The sequence below is a fragment of the Pygoscelis adeliae genome, unplaced genomic scaffold (assembly GCF_000699105.1).
Source record: "Pygoscelis adeliae isolate BGI_AS28 unplaced genomic scaffold, ASM69910v1 Scaffold342, whole genome shotgun sequence".
Lineage (NCBI taxonomy): Eukaryota > Metazoa > Chordata > Aves > Sphenisciformes > Spheniscidae > Pygoscelis > Pygoscelis adeliae.
In genome coordinates this window covers 1,442,502-1,463,693 of record NW_008824437.1, presented here as the reverse complement: position 1 = coordinate 1,463,693, position 21,192 = coordinate 1,442,502, and the positions used below count along the sequence as shown (strand labels likewise).

General features: G+C 40.4%; 1 protein-coding gene across 1 annotated transcript in view; it reads right to left on the bottom strand.

Moving 5' to 3' along the window:
* Positions 1–849: 849 nt before the first annotated feature.
* FAM135B (family with sequence similarity 135, member B) overlaps positions 850–21,192 on the bottom strand; it is a 156,530-nt gene continuing 136,187 nt past the window's right edge. The window contains exons 10-19 of the mRNA XM_009320931.1: positions 18,934–19,007; positions 15,364–15,518; positions 12,228–14,301; positions 10,338–10,504; positions 9,007–9,098; positions 6,276–6,373; positions 5,825–5,976; positions 4,961–5,071; positions 2,401–2,514; positions 850–1,055 (exon numbers count right to left, since the gene is read on the bottom strand). Coding sequence (XP_009319206.1) covers positions 850–1,055; positions 2,401–2,514; positions 4,961–5,071; positions 5,825–5,976; positions 6,276–6,373; positions 9,007–9,098; positions 10,338–10,504; positions 12,228–14,301; positions 15,364–15,518; positions 18,934–19,007 — 3,243 coding nt within the window. The remainder of the gene's footprint in view (positions 1,056–2,400; positions 2,515–4,960; positions 5,072–5,824; positions 5,977–6,275; positions 6,374–9,006; positions 9,099–10,337; positions 10,505–12,227; positions 14,302–15,363; positions 15,519–18,933; positions 19,008–21,192) is intronic.

Below are 21,192 nucleotides of genomic sequence, written 5' to 3'. Positions count from 1 at the left end.
TTTGTTGGGGTAAATGTACTTAGATACAAATGTAAAACTAAAAATTTTACCTCTAAGGTTATAACAAGCACAATAATGATCCTTTATAAATGTAAACAGGAGAAATGTTAATGGATGCCACTGATATTTTACAAGTAATCCGATAGACTCCTCTTGGTTTGGCAAATTCTAACTTGAACAAAATTCTTCCCAACTTAAAGTTGTGGGTTTTTTAAAGACAAATATCAACATTTCTTCATTCTATGTTAAATATTTCACTCCTTTCCGTTATTTGAATGTACGTATGTTAAAAATTATTACCAGTAATGGAACCATCCAGATATTTTCTTTCATCAAATGGAAACATTGAAACTTTCATAAATGTTTTTTCAGACTTCTCAGTTCATCACAAAGGAGGTTTTAACCTGAGTTCATATATGCTTGTTTCCTCTTGTGTTAACTACCCCAAAAGTGCTGCAAATATATAGCTTTGTTAATACGTAAATAAGCGTTAAATCAAGGACAGCCAAATTCCTGGGTTAATATTCAGGAGAAATGGGAATCACACTGGTCCAATCACATTTAGAGAATTAGCTTTCTTATTCTGATTCTGTACTTCTGAAGTGGCTCATGTCTTTATGTGGACAAAGAACATAGAAACTGAAGAGGAATATTTATTTCTTCCAAAAGCACCAATATTTGGAAGCTTGAATGCCTTAAAGCCATAGCACTTTATTCTCTGAAACAGAAATGGAAACTGAGAGTTTGAACGTCCTGCCTGATCTCATTTCTAATACTGCACTCTTTTGGCTAAGGGATTCTCCTCCACTCAATGAAAAGGTTTGCCTCTGTTACCCCGCACTTCAGGCACTATTTGAAGTAGTTGAGTCCTGCCACAAGGAAAAACTTCTCCAGGAAAAGTTCAGAGTCCAGCACGGCAATGTGGGCAGCCCGGCCTATCAATGTGTTGGCGGTGTTTGGCAGAGCATGGAACACGTTGTGTCTGATCAAAGTGCAGTCCTTCGCCCCAATCAAAGGCTGGAGCAGGTTGTTAATCATTTCTGCATAAACAGGACCTGCAAAAGAGTTTAGATGTTACACCTCCATGACAAAGCTGCCAGATCCCCTCTTTCCTTCCAGTATCATTTACAGTTGCAATGAGAAAGAAAATAGAAGCAAGGCCAAAATGCAAGAGATAGATAGCAGTCCATTTCAAAGATTTGCCAAGTGCCAGGATGCTGTTAATCTAATGGAGGCACTGGCCATCTGAAGAGGTCTGCTGAAGCTGCTAGCTTGAAGAGTGGGACACTCTTCAGCATTTAGTCTCATTTCCTCTGTGGTGGAAGGAAATGCTCTTGTTTCCTTCAGGGGAAGAGGGTTGGACTAACGCTGACTGTGAATTCAAATGCAAAAGGGTCTGGCAAGATGTAGAGGTCCATTCGGGTTTCTCTGGGGAATCTAATGCAGGAAGAAAATTATGCAGATAGTTGAGTTTACAGTGGAAAAACAATGGCTCAGGCAGCTTGTACTCATAAATGATCTACACTGAATGTAGATCTGGCTCCTGCAAGGTCAAACATCTCCCTGTGAGAAACAACCACTGGAAGAGTTAGAAAATTACCTTTTAATTCATATATGAGGTAGGATAGAAAGATCTGTAATTTAGGTAAGATGTGTGAAGTCAACCATGTTGACTATTGGGCCTGGGTGTCTCTTTCTACTTCCAAAGAGTACCTCCATTTCTAGGTAATCACATATGTGAAATAGGTATGAAATTACACAGAACGTTATTTCTGGAAGTGGTATCAAACTGAAGCCATGAAACATTTTATAAATGAGGGAGACTGCTAATAACAAAGGCAATAATTGGGACAATACACAGCCTGAGCTCACAGGAGGACTAGGCCTCTGATGGCGTGAGTCCTGATGTGCTTTACAGATTTTATTACAAACCAATATGATTTTGGATCTGTCCCTTAAATTACCTGGCAATTATCCAAACACTATTGAAAACAAAGGGAAAACCCACTGACTTTGGATGTGCTGAGAGAGATTTCATTATGTGAAACAAAGGTGAGACAGTACTAGTAAATCAGTAGACTACAGAAAAACATTGTCACGAGCTAGTTCTATTATCATCACTTTTAAAAAAAATAAATTAGAGGGAAGGAGAAGAAGCAGTAAGAAACCTTTGATTATGACCTGATTGAAATTTGTTTTCATCAGACAAAGAGCTTCTTAAAAAGCTTCTTTTAGTGATTTCACTAATTTCCTGTGGGAAGAGAACATTTTCTTCCTTATCAAATAAACATTTGAGTTTTCATCATGCTGATGAAAAATCCTTCTAATGCACTGACCTCAGTTACACAAAAACACAATTCTTCAACAGCTTTGTAAGTATAAGAAGGATCTTAAACATACCTGTGTGTCTGTCCTTAAGTGCATTTTTGCACATTTCTATTCTTGCCGAATGAAAGGGTACGTATCTGTCTTGGGGTGAGGCCACTAACACAACATTTTTAAAGTACTGAAGACCTGTGGCAAATGCATGAAATACATCTATCACAATGATGCACAGCAATGAAAATACATACAGTGTCAGCATGACGACTTCATGTTCAAACACATTTGAAAATCTACAGGGCAAAATAGATGATAGTAACTAAAACATGCAACACAAGCTTAGAAAGATTAATAATAGCTTAAACCCATTTCTGCTGCTTCTGCAAACTATTTACTTATCAACGGTCATACAGGTCAATTGTTTGTCAACAAAAAAACTAAGAACTGACTCTGTTTGAAAAAAGTGTTTGATTAAAACCTTAATCTTGCAAATATTTATGCCTCTAAACATTGGAAACACATGTTCAGCCTCACTACAGTCAGCGAGTGTTTTTGGATAAATACGCATTTACAGGAATGGGGGTCACATTCAAAAGTAACACAACAAATTAGTACAATTTTCAAAGCAAACAGAGAGAGGGAGGAGAAGTGGAACCAACTTCACTGCTATGATGCCATACTATTATATCAGTGTTGAGGGAGCCTTGGGATCCAGTCCCTGCATTCAGGGGCATAAACGCACACTGCTGGTACATGGACTGGAAACCAGGAATCCTCCCTCTTCCCTGGAGGCAATGGGGCCACTGATGGACTGTGGAAACAGGGTTCTGCTCTTTGCCCTGTCTGTGGTCTCTTGAGCCCTCCATCACCCACATTCAGCAGAAAAATAGGAAAATGGACACAGATGATCTAGTCTACTGGTCCAGAGATTAACCTGAACACAGAAGAGCTGTGGGTTTGACCTTCATCTTTCCCTCCCCCTTATGGGAAAGGGGCCTGGAACCAAGTCCTTTGATTTCTAGACTTTCGTACAAAAGTTGACCATCACCACCACAAAGAAGAGTCCTGCTGGCTGCCTTTACTAAGCCTGGCTGAAGCTGTCTATCATTTTCTTCTTGTGCAATCAAACCAATGAGTTTGTGACTTCAGTCTGAGGTAAAAGGTAGGAAAAGCAACAGTGAGTGTTACCATATCTAAAATGTTACATGAAGAGGTTCAATAGGGAATGATGTTTATTTTTTTCTTTCAAGACAAGCACAAGGAACATTTAAAGAGATTGAAAAGTAGCAGGGACCTCTACTTCAAGAACAAAGTCAGAAATTGCTGGAGGCTTAAAGAGTTATCTGGGAAAGTAGGCACAACACTGCTCCTGATATTTCTCCCTCTGTAGGTTCTCTCAACTACTTTTGGGAGCAGAGTGCTAGAGTAGGGACACTTCTGTTTTGACACGGTATGCCAGCTCATATGTTCACATATGGACCCACCTAGTTCTTCAGATTTTTTTCCGAAGCATCTACCTCGATGATTCTGACTTTACAGATAATCCTCTTCACATTTAAATTTCTGCTTTCTGCTTTTGCAGGGTTAACACCTTCATTTATAGCCTGTTAGATCTTCAGTCTAGCAAGCTAACAAACAATGAATGCTTGGGAATTCTTTGCTTGGGAAGTTACAATGTGAGCTTCCTGTGTAGACCCAATTTTATTTGAACATGACAGTAATAAAGCAAACATCAACTGTACTCCACAGAAATGAGAGCCAGGGAATCAAAGGGAAAATTCAAATAAGGAAATTCAAATAATGCCAAGATACAGCAGCTTTCTGTCATTGATTATGTCATTTAGTGTGTTCATAAAGTTATGAAACAGTTCTATGTCTGTCAGACTAAGAATTAAGAAGTTATATTCATCTTAACATAGTCTTTGTTTCCTATTAACAATGTACCAAAATATGAGAAAATAATTAAATAACAAGTAGTGACCTTGTGACTACATACTTAGCATCAGTTTTCTCATGCACAATATTAAAAATACTTCTTAAAAAAAAAAATGCTTGAACAGAGTGCTCATGCTTACTTTCTTTTCTTAAGAAAAGCCTGATTTTTTTCATTTAGTCATGACAGACCAAGGAAGGGGTAAAAAGGTCTCTATTTAGGCATCATTTTTCCAGTGTGAGGCCATACATCTCTCTCTGTAGTACAAAGGTGTCACAATAGACATGAATAAAATTTGCTCTTCATCTCACAGAGTCATATTTCCTAGAGACGAGAGATGTTAAACTTAAAAAAAAAAAAAAAGGAAAAATGGTTTTCATCTAGTAGCATAAATTAAGCAATGGTGGCTTGTCAAGAATGATATTTCTTGCTTGCAGAATATAAACTTAGGTGCATGTTTACTACAGCACGGAGGTCTTATTTAGTGCTAACAGTTTGGCAAATATATTCACTGATAACTGGCACAGAAAAAATGCACAGATAAAATAGATGTTAGACAGAGCAGCCCTTCTCAAAAGCAAGGTTGTTTAAAGAAAGATCATTAACAAAATGCAGATTTCCTTTACTCCCTGGAGGACGTGGCAATCCATCACAATCCTTTGGAATAGCCTTTGATATTTACACAGCCACATCAAGCCTACTCACCCGTTTTTTGGCTGAGCTGATAGAGGAAACACTTGCGCAGATCCGCATTGTCCCTGAAGGTCAGTTGCAAAAGTGACCCTGACTTTTTCAACTTCTGCATGAGCCATAGACCTGGAATGAAAATCGGTGCATATTTTTATCCTCTTTGCTAATTATCAACCAAGGGGATTAAAGACATGTGCCTACAATAAGGGTAGCACTGTAACTCTTTATAAAATAACTGTAACTTATATTAAGTCTTTGTTTCCTCTTGTATTGCTAATCAACAGGGAGAAAAGTCTAAGGGTCTCGCTGGATAGGGGTAATGGTTTTAAACTAAAAGAGGGTAGATTTAGAAACATTCAAGGTCAGGCTGGACAGGGCTCTGCACAACCTGATCTAGTTGAAGATTTCCCTGCTCATTGCAGGGGGGTTGGACTAGATGACCTTTAAAGGTCCCTTCCAACCCAAACTCTTCTATGATTCTATGATTATCCATGTCATGGTAGCATAAACACTCAGGAAGGTCGAACTGTGGGACATTCCATTCCCATAGCACTGTAAGTGTCTTCTTCAGCCTTGGAGATGCCTCTCTTTATTGGCAGTACACAGAGAAATGGAAGAATACAGTGGAAGCAAGGTCTTCTCTCACTGCTGCACACCCTTGGGTTTTCCAGGGAGCACAGTGCTGGACCTTGTAGTAGATACTGAAAGCCTCTCTCATTGCAATTTTTTTCTGTGTGGGTTTGAAGTCTTCAGGAAATTTTTTCCACAACTTCAGTGTACAAGTCATGTTGTTATGATTTATTGCTACCTCCATGTGTTACTCTCTCATGCACTCGGCCATGAACTGCAGCCAGTCATAGCTTTCCCATCAATTCTTACCTGTACTAACCAAAGTACTGTTGTTGTAAAGGGTTCCCAGGTGAGGCCCAGAGAGGGACAGGAAGGTGTGTAACTTGTTGAGGTAATAGCGAAACCTGGGGCGAGTTAGTACAGATCGAATGATGACATTACCAAGGGAATGTCCAATAAAACTGTTGGGAAAGAAAGAAATACATTAACACAAAAACCATCTGTATTTTATCCAAATTAAACATAAGGGTGGCATAAATTGCTCTTGAGGGAACTCTATCAGGGCTTTCAGTAACATCTTTTAGTTATCATTTCACATTTTTTTCAGCCTAGTAGATACTCTTCCATCTATAACAATGTAAAAATTCATCTCACTGATTCAATGGCTTTTGACACAGGGTACTTTTGGAAAAGCTAATTTCACTGAATGTTGCTCATGTAACTCAAACAGCTACAGACTATTAACTATCAGAATGTTTACCTTATTCGGGATATGGAGAGGTTGTACAACTGGATATGCTGAATAATTTCATCCAATAATCGGTCAGTCATTGTATCAAAATCAGCAAAAGTATCAGTCTGGTGAAAAATAGAGTGAGTCGATGAATTAAAATATATTGCACTTATGGCAGACTGATGTTATTTTCAAAGTAAAATGCAATCAGAAATGTAATAACCAGTTCAATTTTTCTTTATACATGCTCAAGGGGGAAGGGGGAAGATTTTTTCAGTTTCCAGGTCCTCTAAAAATTGAAGTTCTCCTTTGAAAACAAGGTCATGAAGTTTCACTTTCAGTTTATTAGCAAATAGCTTCCAACTAATATTGCAAACTTACTCAAGACAAGTATTTTCTTTCTCACATAGCATCAACAGTAACAACAATATCATGGGTCAGTGAGGGTCACGTAGCTATCATTAAAGTCCATGTAGAAATTTGCTGTCCTCAGTGAGCTTGTAGGTAAGGAAAGGCAAAATTTTTTGTCATAGAGTCTCTTTGACTCTATATTGTGCCTTTTAGCTTTAAGAGCACAACCTGAGAATTCAAGTTAGGAGTAGAGTAACCCTACACTTTGTAGGGCATGGAAATAGGGCCCTCTAGAAGACAATTCATATTTTAAGGGGATTAAATTACCTCCTGTGGTTACTTCTTTCTCTACCAACTGTGCTTCTAACTTTGGCACATGTCATGATAGGATAAACCCAGACCTATGATTTACTAATAGTTAAGATTAACAATATTAGGCTGAGTGATTCCAGAGTCACAAGTATGATCTTAAAGCAGCCTGACCTGACACTGGTAAGAACTGCTAATGCTCAGCTGCTTTAGATACTGTACTCTTCACATGGAAGAAAAGCTTTTGGCATTTAGGATTTAAAAGATTATTATGATAAAATAGTTTACAGCATTATACACTGACACACGGGTTATGCTGATGCTAAGGATGCTAAGGATGCAATCACAAAATTATTTGGCAATCTTAATGAAATGCTGTGTGTTTGCTATTCAACAGTTATCAGTAAGAGAATGAGTGCTAGAGAGAGACAATTTGTTGCTTGCAACAGTACTGCCAGTTGTGATACAATAAAACAAATAATATATTGTCCAGTCTATATGATTGCAAGCAGATCTTATTCAGAACTGTGTCATTTGGCAATCCAACAGGACTTTAAATCAAATTCGTAACTAATGAGTTGCCACAAAAACAATCATCAAATGTTGGTACAGCTATTCAGAGCAAACATATCAGTAATTAATGCTTTTGTGACAGAACTCATCTTGCTAATTGCAGCGCTTGCAATGGAAAACATGAGCATATTCACTTTGCAATACGGCCTTAAAATAAATGTTCTCAAAAACTACAAGCAGTCCACTAACCTTCTGCCTGTTGGTTTTGTCTGTATTTATAAATAATGATTTCCTCCTAGGCTCATTATCCCAATCTTTCAGGTTTTTTAAAAGTGGAAGAATATCAGCCTGAACATTAATCATAAACAGAATACATCAAGCATTATATTTCACCTGTTATATCTCCATCCTTTAGTATCATCTCAGTCTGATTGACCTTGTCAAATGTATCAGAAATGAATACCTAAAAAAAGTGATTTGCACTTTGCTCTACAAGCCAAACTTCAGCTAAACAACTGATTTCTGGGGTCATTTTCAGTGTGGTTCTCAGAGCAGGGAAAAAAAAGTGTGACAGGATGCTTTACAGCATCCAAATAGTCATCAAACCATAGGGGTTCTATTTCCAGTGCCATGGGAACTTCCTCACCTTCCCAGACTATAAGAGCACTAAAAGTTCCCTTTATGGGCTCTGGATAATGTTAAATAGAGATGTTGTAAGATGTTTCATTCTCCAAAAACATGAGAAGAGGATTTGACGCAAGTCTGAAGTGGTCTCCTCATTATTTTCATCTTGCTTATGTTCACTGTGCAGGTCTGCTGCTGACAGTGATGTGCACTGGAAGGTGGCAAGTTCATAGACTAACACCAACTGGCCACTTCAAAATATAAATGCTGTTGAACAAAGAAGGTTGGAAAGTTTTGACTCAATTTTCTCAGCTGCTTGTAAATCAGAATGATTTTGCTGACTGGGCACTGGAAATCCTTATCTTGTGCATAAAATTAGGCCTCTGTGTCATAAATATGGGTTCATTGCAGGGCAAAGCACAGAATTCATTTTTTTTTCTCTGCCTAGACTAGCAATGAATTTTTCTAGAAGACTTTTCTTTGTCATTCAAGGAAATAAATCTCAGAAACATTGCAACAGGAGAAACAATGGCTGATGCAGCAAAGGAAGCTGACAACACCTGCTGGATATTCCACATCCTCTGGAGAATTTAACATCACTAAACTTGCTGCTTTCTGTCGGTGCTGTGTTGCCTGGCATCCAACAGGGAGAGGCACCAGGCTGCTAGGTTTGCAAATTGACAGGATAAATCAATTTTCTTCTAAGGTCTAGTCCTCTAACTGCTAATGTCATTGCCTTTGACGTTAATGCTGGGAATATTTTCTGGTGGGTTTGAACACCCTATCAAATTAGACAGGCACAGGACCAGGCCTTTGCACTAAATACTACATAAAATTCCCTGAATTCCCCAGTGCTTTTGTTTCACTCAGCTGGCGAAAAGGCTTTGCTGAAGGGCCTGTTTCAGCAATGTCAACAGCTTGTAGCAGATCTAAAGGAAGACAGAAATTAGCTCTGTACTACCTGATTTCTTTCAGACATTAGGAAGTCCAGTTTTCCACCAGGGAGTCCCAGTTCTATAAAAGTCTTTACCAGCCGCAGATCTGCACTGTTACCTAGAAATAAATGGTACTTCATAAGATGTAATTCAACAGAAAAATAACTAATATGGAGTCAATTTAATACACTCATCTTCCTATAAACCTTGACACCAGGGAGCTCTTGCTAAGTGCTGCTAAGACAGCTCAGCACACCATAGGATCATGCATTGAAACAGCAGGAGAACAAGAATATCCGCAGCCTGCACAAGGTGGGGCTGGACCTCACCTCCTGCTGCTGGGGACTGCATAAATGGTGGGGAAGAAAGGGCAAAGATCAGGCCCAGAATAACTCTGTCCCCTATTTGCTGAACAGCAGAGGTAAGAAAAAAAGCTGAGGTCTGTCCTTCCACCTTCACAGCTGGTGAGGCTCCCAGGGGACACTGCAGCCCTGCCAGGGCTGGGGTATAGGGCTGTACCTTCAGCTGTAGAGTAGCTTGCCTCTGCGTATTCACAATTAGAGATGGTGCTGCAATACTGTCAGGCTCCTAATATTTTGGGAGATGCCCCATTCCATACTAGGAAATGCCAGAGTCTTCTGAAATGTTTTCTTGGCAAAGGAGGTACCTCCACCTCGTGAGAAGGACATTACTGCCACTGTGATATTGAATGGTAAACGGTCCTTGCTCAAGCCAGCAAGTGTTTGTTTTCCACCTTTCTGAGAATGCCTGAGATTTCAGAGTCTCTACCCCTCCTTCTCTGTAGTTTCAAGGTTAACGTCTACACCTTTCCCAGTGATATAAATAATTTGTCAAGAGACATTTCAAGTTTAGCATATCTGTTTTCTGCTTAGAAAGTATATATGTAAAAAATTCCAAGCTGTTCCCTCTGCAGTGAATAATTATTTTTATTCTCTCACTTTCTAAAGCCAGACACTATCTACCCTATAAGAGTGTTGGGGTGGTTAAATAATGTTTTCATCCTGGTGACATACCGCAAAACAACCAAGTATCTGCAGAAAGACAAGAAGAGTTACTGTAATACACTCCTCCTGTACACAGAAGGACTGATGTACTTTGGTGTAGAATTCTGCTGAAACAACAAGAAAAAGAGTTGCAGCACCCATTTCTTAGAGCAAATATTTAATATTCTCCTTGATCCTTTATTGCAATAGACTGAATAACATAATAAGGACTAATACTTATTTAAGATAAATACTTTCCTTAGACTCTCCCTTCTTTCATACTTGCTGAACATCTGCACTTTTTTTTGTTTACACCAAAATGACTTGCAAACAGCAATTCCTCCTGGCCTTACCATCCAATCCATGGACACAGACAACCAGGTGAATTCCATCTTCCAAATTTTCTTCCTCTTCCTCTGGTGGAAAATATGGGATATCAGAAGCTAGTACAGATAAGTCACTGTACAGAAATCCTTCAATCTTCATTTCTTTTTTAAATTTTTCTTTGGCCTGATAAAAACTGGAGAATACATTAATTAATCACAATAGAACTGGGTGTTCAACAACAAACCTTCAAACAAGGAGGCTGGTATTTGCAAGAAGTTATGTTTGCAACTTTCAAGTAGAGACCTGCATACTATTCCTTATCTATTCTGATTGAGAGAAATCCGGATTCAGGGAAGAAAATCTGTTTCTGAGTGATTTGGCTACATATAGGGAATAACTAAAGCCCATTAGCACCTCACACCTGCCAGAGGAATGAATGATTTACAAAAAATAATTTTTTGGTGACCCATAACAATAAGACTAAGATACAGAATTAGCAATTTTGCATCTTAACAATGTCATCAGCCTTATAGATACTGAAATGCAAAATATATCATTTTGCTAGCATCAGATGAATTTATAGGCAGGTAGAAGGTGTTCTCCCCATTCCTCAGACTGTGGAGTTAAAAGATGCACCTCATATGGTAGATATTTCTGCTTTGGTTTGGTTTGGGGTTCTTTTGAAAACATTTAGTAGCTAAGAGGAAGAGCAGCTCAGTGCTGAAAGAATTAAGCTAGCCACTTTCCCACTGAGGGCCTAAAATTTGACACACAAATTCACCCTGAAGCATTCTGCTGGCTGAAGATGCCAAACTCTTCAGTGGCTTTTAGACTTAGCAAAACTTATCCAGAGCTTTTAGGAATTAATAACAACATAAGTGTAGAATTAGGTAGAAAACTGGGATGGACCAGGTTAGGAGATATAAACCTTTAAAGCTTGGGGACAGCTTAAGGCCACTTGATATAAGGGTGAGCAATTACTTACATCAGCCCTACTGATTTTAAAGGGACACAAAAATGGAAAATCTAGCGTTCAGGCCATGGACCTGGATTCATGTGCAAGAATACATGCTTAAATATTTTGCTTCACAAAGAAGGAACACATTTTGTGCTTAGATTAAGCAGGATTTACAACAGCATCTATAAAATGAACCTCAAGGTGCTTTCAAAAAATAAAAATAAAGCCTTGGGTCGCAAATGAATGCACATGCAGAGAGTCAACATTTTGGGCAGCTGAATGGGTTGAGAAATTCACATCCTACTGTTTTCCCTCAGCACAGCAGAGACACCAAACTAACAGAAGTATACATGTGCTAGTGTGTCAATCTGTGAAATGGGCCACTGTGACATCAAGGCCATGATGTGGCACTTTTGCCATGGGCAATGAAGTAAGAAAAAAAAAAAATGCCTCTTTTCCAGCTACCCAGGATGCCAAGTATCCCATTTTTCCAGTTTGAGAAGCTGAAGCTGAGACCCTACCAGCCACTTGGTGCTCCTGTTTCATAGTTTAGCTGATAAGTGCAATTATTTAAGCAGAAGAGAAAAACAAGCTATGGCACTGTCGTAGTGAACTATCTGGGATTAATACTCAAGTCTGGGTAACCTTGACTTCATGAAGGAGGGCCAGATCTTAAAGATTATTTAGACGCCTAAATCCACTGGTTTTCATGAGGATTAAAGAGCTAATGTCTTTGACAATCTCGATCTCTCTGTGTTTTCATCCTTCCTGACTATTTAGATAATTTATTCTATATAAACCATTTGTCTGTTCTGATTATTTATACTGTAATTCCTCAGGCAGCAACTGTCTCTGAATGCAAGCTTACAGTATGCTTACTATATTAGGGCCCTGAACTTTGTCAGGGTCTCTTGGCATTACAGTAACATTAATGAAGAAAGTAATTAGACATTCTTACTTCAGCATCCTTTCATTGGTCTCTTCATCCATCTCATTTGAATTAGAAGAGACAAGTCCGAAAGAGCCCAGAGGCTGGCGTGTGATGGGGAATGCAGCCTGCTTTGCAGAGAAGCCGACCATAGCAGGGGTCTCTTTGAGCACAGAAGAAAAGGGAAGACACGTGGCTGTGCAAGAGACGGACAGGTTAACTACATCAACAGCCTTTCTGCTTTCCAGGGCTACTCCCTCCGTTGTCGCCAAATGAAACCCAGTGCCATTAGCTACAAGTTTATGCTCTTGGCTGTTGGGTTCCTGAGGATATTCAGCCTGGTAGGATCCTACAGCAGGGTCCGCTGAGGCAGGTGAGTCATTGAGCTCAATTTCTTGTAACCCCTGCATTTCTGCATACACTGCTGGGCTTTCATCAGCAAGAGAACTACCACACTCTCCTTGCATTGAGCCAAATTCAGTCGAGGTCTCTGAAGGAGCTGGAACAGGATAGCAAAAATCTGATGCCAGCTGTATGCTTTGTGAGAAAGTCTCCTCTCCTGAAATTCTGCTATTGGAGTAAAAGCCTTGTTGTATTTTTAAACTGTCCGGCTTAAGCATATCCTTTGGATCCTCAATGCGTGTATCAAACTTATCTATATTTTTGTCCAAGTAATTACAAGCCCTTGGTGTTTTTAAGCTGCACTCACCATTGCTCTCCAGTGACTGGCACTTAGAGACATTGTCTGGGAGTTGCTCTGGACAAATGTGTGGTCTTGCATTTTTCAAACTACAGTAAGTATCTGGAAAACCTTCCTTCTCCTCCTCCCCTTGTAACTCAGTGTTACTGCTACTGTGTCTGACAGAGGGTTTGGGATGTCCTCTTGGTTCTAGTTGTCCACTTTCAGTGGTGATTTGACGCTCAGAAAAGTCCACAATTAATTTTCCATCTCCACTCTCTGTTTTCATGCAACTTTGTAAGTTTCCTCCTGAATCTCCTGAGATTGCTTCACTGTGTTTGGATATATCCACCTCATCCACAGGCTCTTCTGGGCTACTGATCTGAGGAGCTGAGACAGATTTTGTCAGTTTGGTAAGCTCCACTTCCCTCTCCTCTTCTTCAAAGGGCAAAGAGCTGATGGATGTGAGTGATGCTTGGATGCCACTGGGCAAGCTGGTATTGCTTTCTGTGTGGCCACCCTCCAGGGAATTTCGGTGGGTGGCGTGCCTTCGTACCAAGTGGTGCAGGATCTCTCGATCGCTGGGCAGCTCCAGTGCCCGGCTACGAGCATCAGACCATGCCACCGAACTTGGTTCGCTTTCAATGCCTGAATCGGATATTATAGAGGAGGATCTTTTTATAACCCCTGACATCAGGGTAAATTCTTCACACTCCTCACCTCGTTGCTCCTTTGTGAACAATTTCACTTCAAAGCTGTGCGTGGGCAAAGCTTTCAAAACAGGGAGCGGAGCCTTGGTGTGTGGATCTCCTGTTTTTTCAAGACTGGTTAATTCATTCAGTGCAAGTTCAGATGAAGTGAAATTATTCTTGGGATGACTAGATTCATTTATTTTATGTATTTCAGTCCTGCCTTCCAAGCAATCAGTTCCACGTGCTACACACTCATACTGAGCACTGACAATTAACATGGGCTCACTTTTGTGGGAATCCTTATTGCTAGATTTCGTATCTCCATAGGTAACATCTGCTGCAAGACTACTGTCTTTTAATAAAACTTCCTCGGGTGTTTTAAAGTCTTCTGATGTGCATTCTGTATTGCCTGGCTCTGAGTCAGAAGTAGTTTCCTTACTTGAAACAAAAATATTTTCAGGTTTCCTTTGGCCTTCTTTATTCGCTGTACATACCTGAGATGTGGAGTACTGGTTTAAACCCTTAGCTGTATAAACAGCACCTTCAGTACCACGATATATGCAGGAGGGATTCCCCTTTATCCTATCTGTGTGTATTAGCAGAGTACCTTTCCCAAAGTCTCCTTTCATTACTGCAGTGGCATCATTTGATGCAAATTCCTCGTTGTCATCTATTACATCCATTTGAGTATGTGCAGGAATGTCAAAATCTGAGAAAACTTCCAAATTCTGATCTGAAAGAAAGAAAAAAAAAGTAGTACCTGCAAGAACACAACAAATTACCCCAAGATGATGTGGGACTTTGAAAAGTGATTTTAAGGCCTAAAAAAGTATGTATATTTATATTATATAAATTATACATGCATTAGAGGTATATTACATATGCAAATGCCAGAGTGCATTTAACTAGAATTATACTCACTAAACAGTTATACCAAAGAAGACAATAACAACAAAATATACTTTTCTCAGTATAATTGTATCTAAACTACTAGTTTTTACAGCATAGGTAAGTGAAACAAAGCTGACACTTCTTTGTATTCCTGCTCTCATACGACATTTTTTATAGTATAGCTCTTGCTTGTGAGTCAGTTTAATACTCAGTTTGATAGTTTAAATATCTGTAATAGGCATTGTCAAAATTTAGGCAGTTGGATAACTCTGGAAGAGTGGAAATTTTGGACCACAGGCCATATTCACTAGACTATGGTGACCTATAATATTAATACATATTTCTTCCTTGCTAATCTTAATAGTTGAGTAAAAAGAAAAGGGAACCAAGGGCTATGAGTTTTTACTACAAATCTAGGGAATGAAATAATTTCTTAATTAAAAATTTTATTTAGGTACTCAAGGGGAATATATTTTCTTGAAAAACAATGCTGCCTTTCAGGGACAGTGTTGGTCTTTATGCTGAAATTGTGCTTTTTGTTCTGAGATTTCTTACCACTAGATGTCACACTGGGGATGAAATTCATAGTGCTGTTTTTCCTTTAAATTTGTACTGTAAGAAAAATCCAAAAGATTTTGTTTTCTTTCTAGATTTTTGCTTCTAGCTCTTGTCACTAAACAGCTTACTTTGAAGATGAAAAATATGAAGCTACAGAAAATATCCTAGTTTGCTACTAGGGAAAACAGAAGAATTCAGAATTCAGCTATATTACATAGTGGATCACAGTCTGATCCAAGCCAGTGTCAGCCCAAGTGATGTGAGATCGCTTACCTTGGGCTGGGGAAGTGAACCTCCCTCAGCTCAAGCTGTCTCATGAAGCTGTACCTTGTGGTGTTTCACTCACCTTTGCAAGGCATATCCATGTACCTATCTTCAAAGATAACTGGGAGCGTGTTCCAGTCCCCATCTATGTCGAGGCATTCTGCCGGAAGCGGGGGCATGCTGGTGAAGTACTCTGAATTACGAATTTCTGTAGAAATCTGTCCATGACTTTGGATCCTGGCGGCAAAGTACAAAAGAAATTGAGTGTTTGAGTAGTTATCGTGCTGTTTCTCCATGACTCCTGCAAGCCCGGCAGCAAAGCTGGATGTGTAGGCCGAGGACAGAGGCAATGTGCTTGAAAGGAGAAGAGACAGTACTGCATGATGAGGGGGTACCCAGAGTTCCTAGGAAGTTTCACATGAGTTGATTTCTATCTCTCAGTTAGATATCTACAGCTTGCACACTCTCTCACTGCAAAACCTCTGCCTTTTTGAAATTGTTCCAGCTGCCGCTGCCACAGGCTCCTGTTAGCTACCATAACTCATTGCTGTCCTCCCAGGGGTCACTGCAGCTGGCCGAGACTGGGTCCCTCAGCTGGCTTTCTGGTCAGGAAAAGAGGTCTGTCACTCTGGCTCTGGCGAGGGTTTCAAAACCCAGATGCAGGAAGCAATAATCAAAAATTTGGTTGAGCAGTGCAGGGAGGAACAAGGCCAAGAAGGATGCATGGCAGGCCCTCTATCTCATTTATACCAGTCCTCAGAGCACTGCGATATTTCACATATATATGCATCTGGAAGAGCTAAGACACATCAGTTCAGCCACTGCCTGTTGGCAGAACTAGAATAACTGTCTATTTCCATCTTTTGGCCCATGTAAAATGCTACCTGGCTTTCATCAGTGAATGTGACATTAAACTGGCATACAGATGCGGGTTCAGCTATAATAAATATAATAATTTTTAGTTCTGATGAGCTTTCCTATGTAAGCATCTTCCTCAAAAAATGGGGAAAACATCAAATACAAAGTTTGTTTATTTGTGTTGACTCTTTGATGAATTAGTCTGCTTATCCTAGGGAATAAAGAGGAAGGCAACAAGCTTTTCATAGATGGTCAGCTGAAAGCAGTTCTGCACAGATCCCATAGGACAGCACAATGGCAATATTCCAGATTATAATTGACAAAAGGCAGGTAATCATCATGTGGCAGTTAACTGGAAAAAACACACTTTACACATTATGAAGCAAAACTCAAACAGCAGGTTTGTAATTCATGTCAGCATGGAAGATTCCTATGTCTAGACACAAATACTTTGTTCAGAACAGCATATCAGCTTCAGCTTTAGAACAATTGTTGTTGTCTATCATTTGCTCTTACCTGTAGGCCAGTTATTTTTTCCTCAAAGATAAACAAGTCATTGATTGCTAAAACATGACTCAGACAGGAGTCACAAACAGCTAACTGCTCATTCTTGCCTGCAGCAACACCTGGGCATTTAGAGTTAACTCTTAGCACCATAATAAAGTTCTCACTGACATATCAATTAATAACATCAGCATTTTACTGAAGATCACATGTAAAAATAATAAACTAAACTTGCTTCGAGACAAAAGATGAATTATTGATATTGAAAGGTGTGAGAAAAAATATTTTTTCTGTAAAATATTGGGAGGATATGTCACCTGCTAGAGGCTCCTACCTTGTGTGATACCCAACGTATTGAAAATGGTGTGTCCTCTTCTGTCTAAGCAGTCAAATGCTGCCAGGCATGTAGGTGCATGGGCTCACACAGAACTCACAGCAACAGTACGGGAGGCAAAAAACCCCTCTTGTCTGGTAAGAAGGAAGAAAGAACTGGGGGAAAAACTGTTACCGTTTGAGGTGGTTGTGCAGCACCTGGCATGCTGAGAGCTGATCTCACTTGGAGACTCTGTGAACTCAATTAATACTCCCTACTGCCACCCCCAACATTAATAATACTCTGGCAGCCAAGACTCTGTTTATCCAACTACATCATCTAGCAAAAACAAAAAGAAAACATGACTCTGCCATAAGGCCTGCATAGACCGAATTTACTACATAGACCAACTTTTAAAGTGTGTAAACTATTTTACTTTTTTTTTACTTAGTCCCCTTGATAGTCACTGAGGAAAAATTATGTTTATCTGTAGGAAATGGGCTAGTTCTGTGGCTGCCTGGAGAAATAAAAGCACTTCATGTAATTAGCCTTCCCTCTATGTAGGGTTTGTTTGCATGGGGCCATGAGTGTCTGCGCCCTCACCTCAGGATCTTGACATGAGGTTTTCCTTGTACATAGCTCACTTAAAACCTGACATGGGAGGACAGCTGGGCCCCTGCAGCCATGGTGCTGCTCAAATTTGGCAGAACAAGGTAGCCTTGTACAACCCATCCACTAATGAAGTCATGGCCCTTTCCATCAACACTGAATCAGCCCTAATGTCCCTAGTGACAGCTCTGAGAAAGTAATTTTCTTCTTTGCAGGAGGTCAGAAGCAAATGTCTCACTTAAGCCTCATCATTATGACAGGACCTGATGTCATGGCCTTTAAGCCCCTTCTGAAAGATGGGTTTCCACACTGGTAATGCTGTGGTCCCCCCATGGTGACAGGCTGTTTCAGTGGACAAATAGTCCGGACATCACTCATTACTCAGACATTCAAACCTGAGAATCTTTCTTTGAACTCTGCCTTCAGGGGTCAGGTCCTGAGTATTAGCCATCTGCCCCACTTGGGACTATTGGCTAAAACTGAAGGCAGGATTTGCCCTGGTGTAGCTTTAAAACTGTCTCCTCATACTGCCCAGCTTGGTTCCAAGCAAGAAGTGTCAAGCAGAAGGAAATACTTACCTTGCCAACATTTTATAGCATATTTTTATGAATGCAGCCTAGTGCAACATTTGTTTTCCTGGACTGTTTTGCACTGTTGATTCTTGGTCAATTAATTATCAGCCCTGAGCTCACATCACTCCCACAGTTCCTCCAGCTAATGTGGTGGTGCTCCTCATTCCCGTCCTCCACCGCTGCATCTAGTGAACATCCACAGCTTTGCACTGGCTGTTTAATGCTCCTGTCTACATTTAAAGATCCTTTCTACCATAGAAAGTAAGGCTAGACTAAACACCAAAAGAAATCCGTGACTGCCTGCCCCAAAAATGTATATTAGGGATGGTAAAAAGCAAATTTTTAAGTGTTAAGCTTTCATTGTTTGTCAGCAGTTATTTCCCATTAAAAGTACCAGTACTGGATCTGGTGTAGTGGGTTTAGGAAGTTCATTAAAGAAAGATATAAAAAAATATTTCTGCCTGCCCTGAGGCTGGTGGTGTTGGTGGAGATACACTCTGAAGAGAAATGTACCCAGCTGCGACTGAGAAGAGAGATGGGGAAAGAGAATCTCCTGCATTGTATCCCTAGAATATAGGAATCTTGAATTAATAATTTCTGGGGCCTGATCAGAGTCACTTACTTTTGACACTGATTTCAATGGTTTTACAATATGAAGCTAGAACAGACTCAGTGACTTCTCTCAAACCAAACTCCTCCATATACAGCAGAAAAAGACCTCGGTCTTGATTGCAAAATGTTTTAAACTACATTTTAAGTTGTTCCAGTGACAGGGGAGGGTTAATGAGTTACTTACAGGCCTTCCTGGAACGTAAGCACAGCGAGTTTCTGGTGCTCGGTATAGAAAAAGGCTTCTGAGAATCTCCTCACCTGAGGGGGAAACACACAAGTTAAACCTAAGATCTGCTGAAAGGTGTCATGCCAAGTACAATCAGGCTAATAACAGAGCAGTGACTGTCAGAACCAGATTCCTTAGTATGCTCTGTCTGCGTTTCACCACTCTGGTGACAGAAAAAAACAGAGAGCTCAATTCTGCTTTGCTTTCCCAGTCCAATGCAAAGCAACTGGTGTTGTTGCGTATTTTGCCGGGAGGTAAGAAGTGTCCCTTGACAGTAAATCAAGATTTGCTTACGTGCATCTTCTGACTACTTCTCTAAAAGCTGTCAAATTTACCATTTTCCCCTGTATTCTTAAAGTGGGGAAGATTTCTTCCTTTCCCACCCCGCAAACTGTATGGCAGCAGTGGAGTGAGTTACTAAATTAGAACAATTCATAATTGATCAACTCTTCTATGGGAACATCCACAGTGACTCCCAAGAGAGTAAAGGAAGTCTTATATATCAGCCCAGGGGAGAATAAGCCCTATAATGGCAGAAACATATCTGCCTATGACATGATATTTACAAATGAGAGCTCTTCAAATCTCTTCATGGACATTTGATCTGTTCAATGTTGGATAATCAATTAGAAAAGAGCCACAGATCTGAAGTGGCTGGCAGAGCTCAGAGTGTGAAATAAGCTATAAAAAATTCAGTGCTGCTATCTGCCCTGGAATAAGCTTTGCGTTTAAATGAATCAAGCATAATATGCAATCAAATGTACTAAGCTGTTAAACTGCAGCCCATACATTACTAATAATATTTGTAAAAGTGACCTCTGTTACAGTGTCAGAAAATGGCAGCAAAAAGCATATGTCATAGCTTCTCAGCATCTCCCTAAATCCCAGCTGTGCTTTAACAAACGGGCTTTCTAAAAAAAGGACTAGCATCCCTTCAAAAAGACTGTATCTTAATAATACGACTTTTCATCTGGGGCTCTCAAACTGTTTTCCAGAGCTGGGAAAGTATCATTACACAGAGTTTATATGGGTAGGAACTGAAGCACACAAAGGTATGTAATTTGCCAAAGGTCAAGCAGGCAGTCGGAATCAGTCAAGGCTGGAACAAGCCACAGGCTGGGATTCACCTTGCTGGAGCTGGGAGCATACAGAGTTGGGCCCTCTGGTTGAAAGCCACCCACATACTCTCAGAGTCAAGGAAGACCTAGTCAAACTAACCAGGGGAGTCTCAGCATCAGTCACCCAGTCACCTCTTCCTGAATTTTATGCCTCCTTTTTGCAAGCTGAACCATGCGGAGAGTTGTTCTGGTCACTCTGGAGAGTAACCTGACCTCCACTGACTTTGACAGGAACCAGAACATAAGCTGAGATGTTAATACCTACACTGTAGACTCCTAAAGCTAAGCAAGGTGAATCCTACCCTTTTCTCTATGTCCCTACTCTAATGATTAGATCAGACTATGAGCTCAGCTCAGGTGATGTGCTGACCTGATGTCTGGTCAATAACCAAAAACATCCTAATGGAAGACACAGCACTGGCTGAACCAATCAGATAAGCAGATCTGATGAAGTTTGCTCAAATGACAAGTGCTTTTGTGCTTTCTTTATTATCAAGTATTCTCAATTCTCGGTGAAGTAAGGAGGGGGGGCAGCAAAACTGCAACCATGGACTTCTGGAGGGCAGACTTTGGCCTGTTCAGGACGCTGGTTGAGAGAGTCCCTTGGGATACAGTCCTGAAGGGCAAAGGGGTCCAGGAAGGCTGGACGATCTTCAAGAAGGAAGTCTTAAAGGCGCAGGAGCAGGCTGTCCCTGTACGCCGCAAGAAGAACGGGCGGAGAAGACGACCGGCCTGGCTGAACGGGGAGCTTTTGCTGGGACTCAGGAAAAAAAGGAGAGTTTATCGCTTGTGGAAGAAGGGGCAGGTGACTCAAGAAGAGTACAGGGATCTCGTTAGGTCGTGCAGAGAGGAAATGAGAAAGGCAAAAGCCCAGCTAGAACGTAGCCTGGCTGCTGTCGTTAAAGACAACAAAAAATGTTCTTGCAAATATATTCATGATAAGAAGAGAGCCAAGGAGAATCTCCATCCTTTTTTGGATGCGGGGGGGAACACTGTCACCGAGGATGAGGAAAAGGCTGAGGTACTTAATGCCTTCTTTGCCTCAGGCTTTAACAGGCTGACCAGTTATCCTCAGGGTACTCGGCCCCCTGAGCTGGAA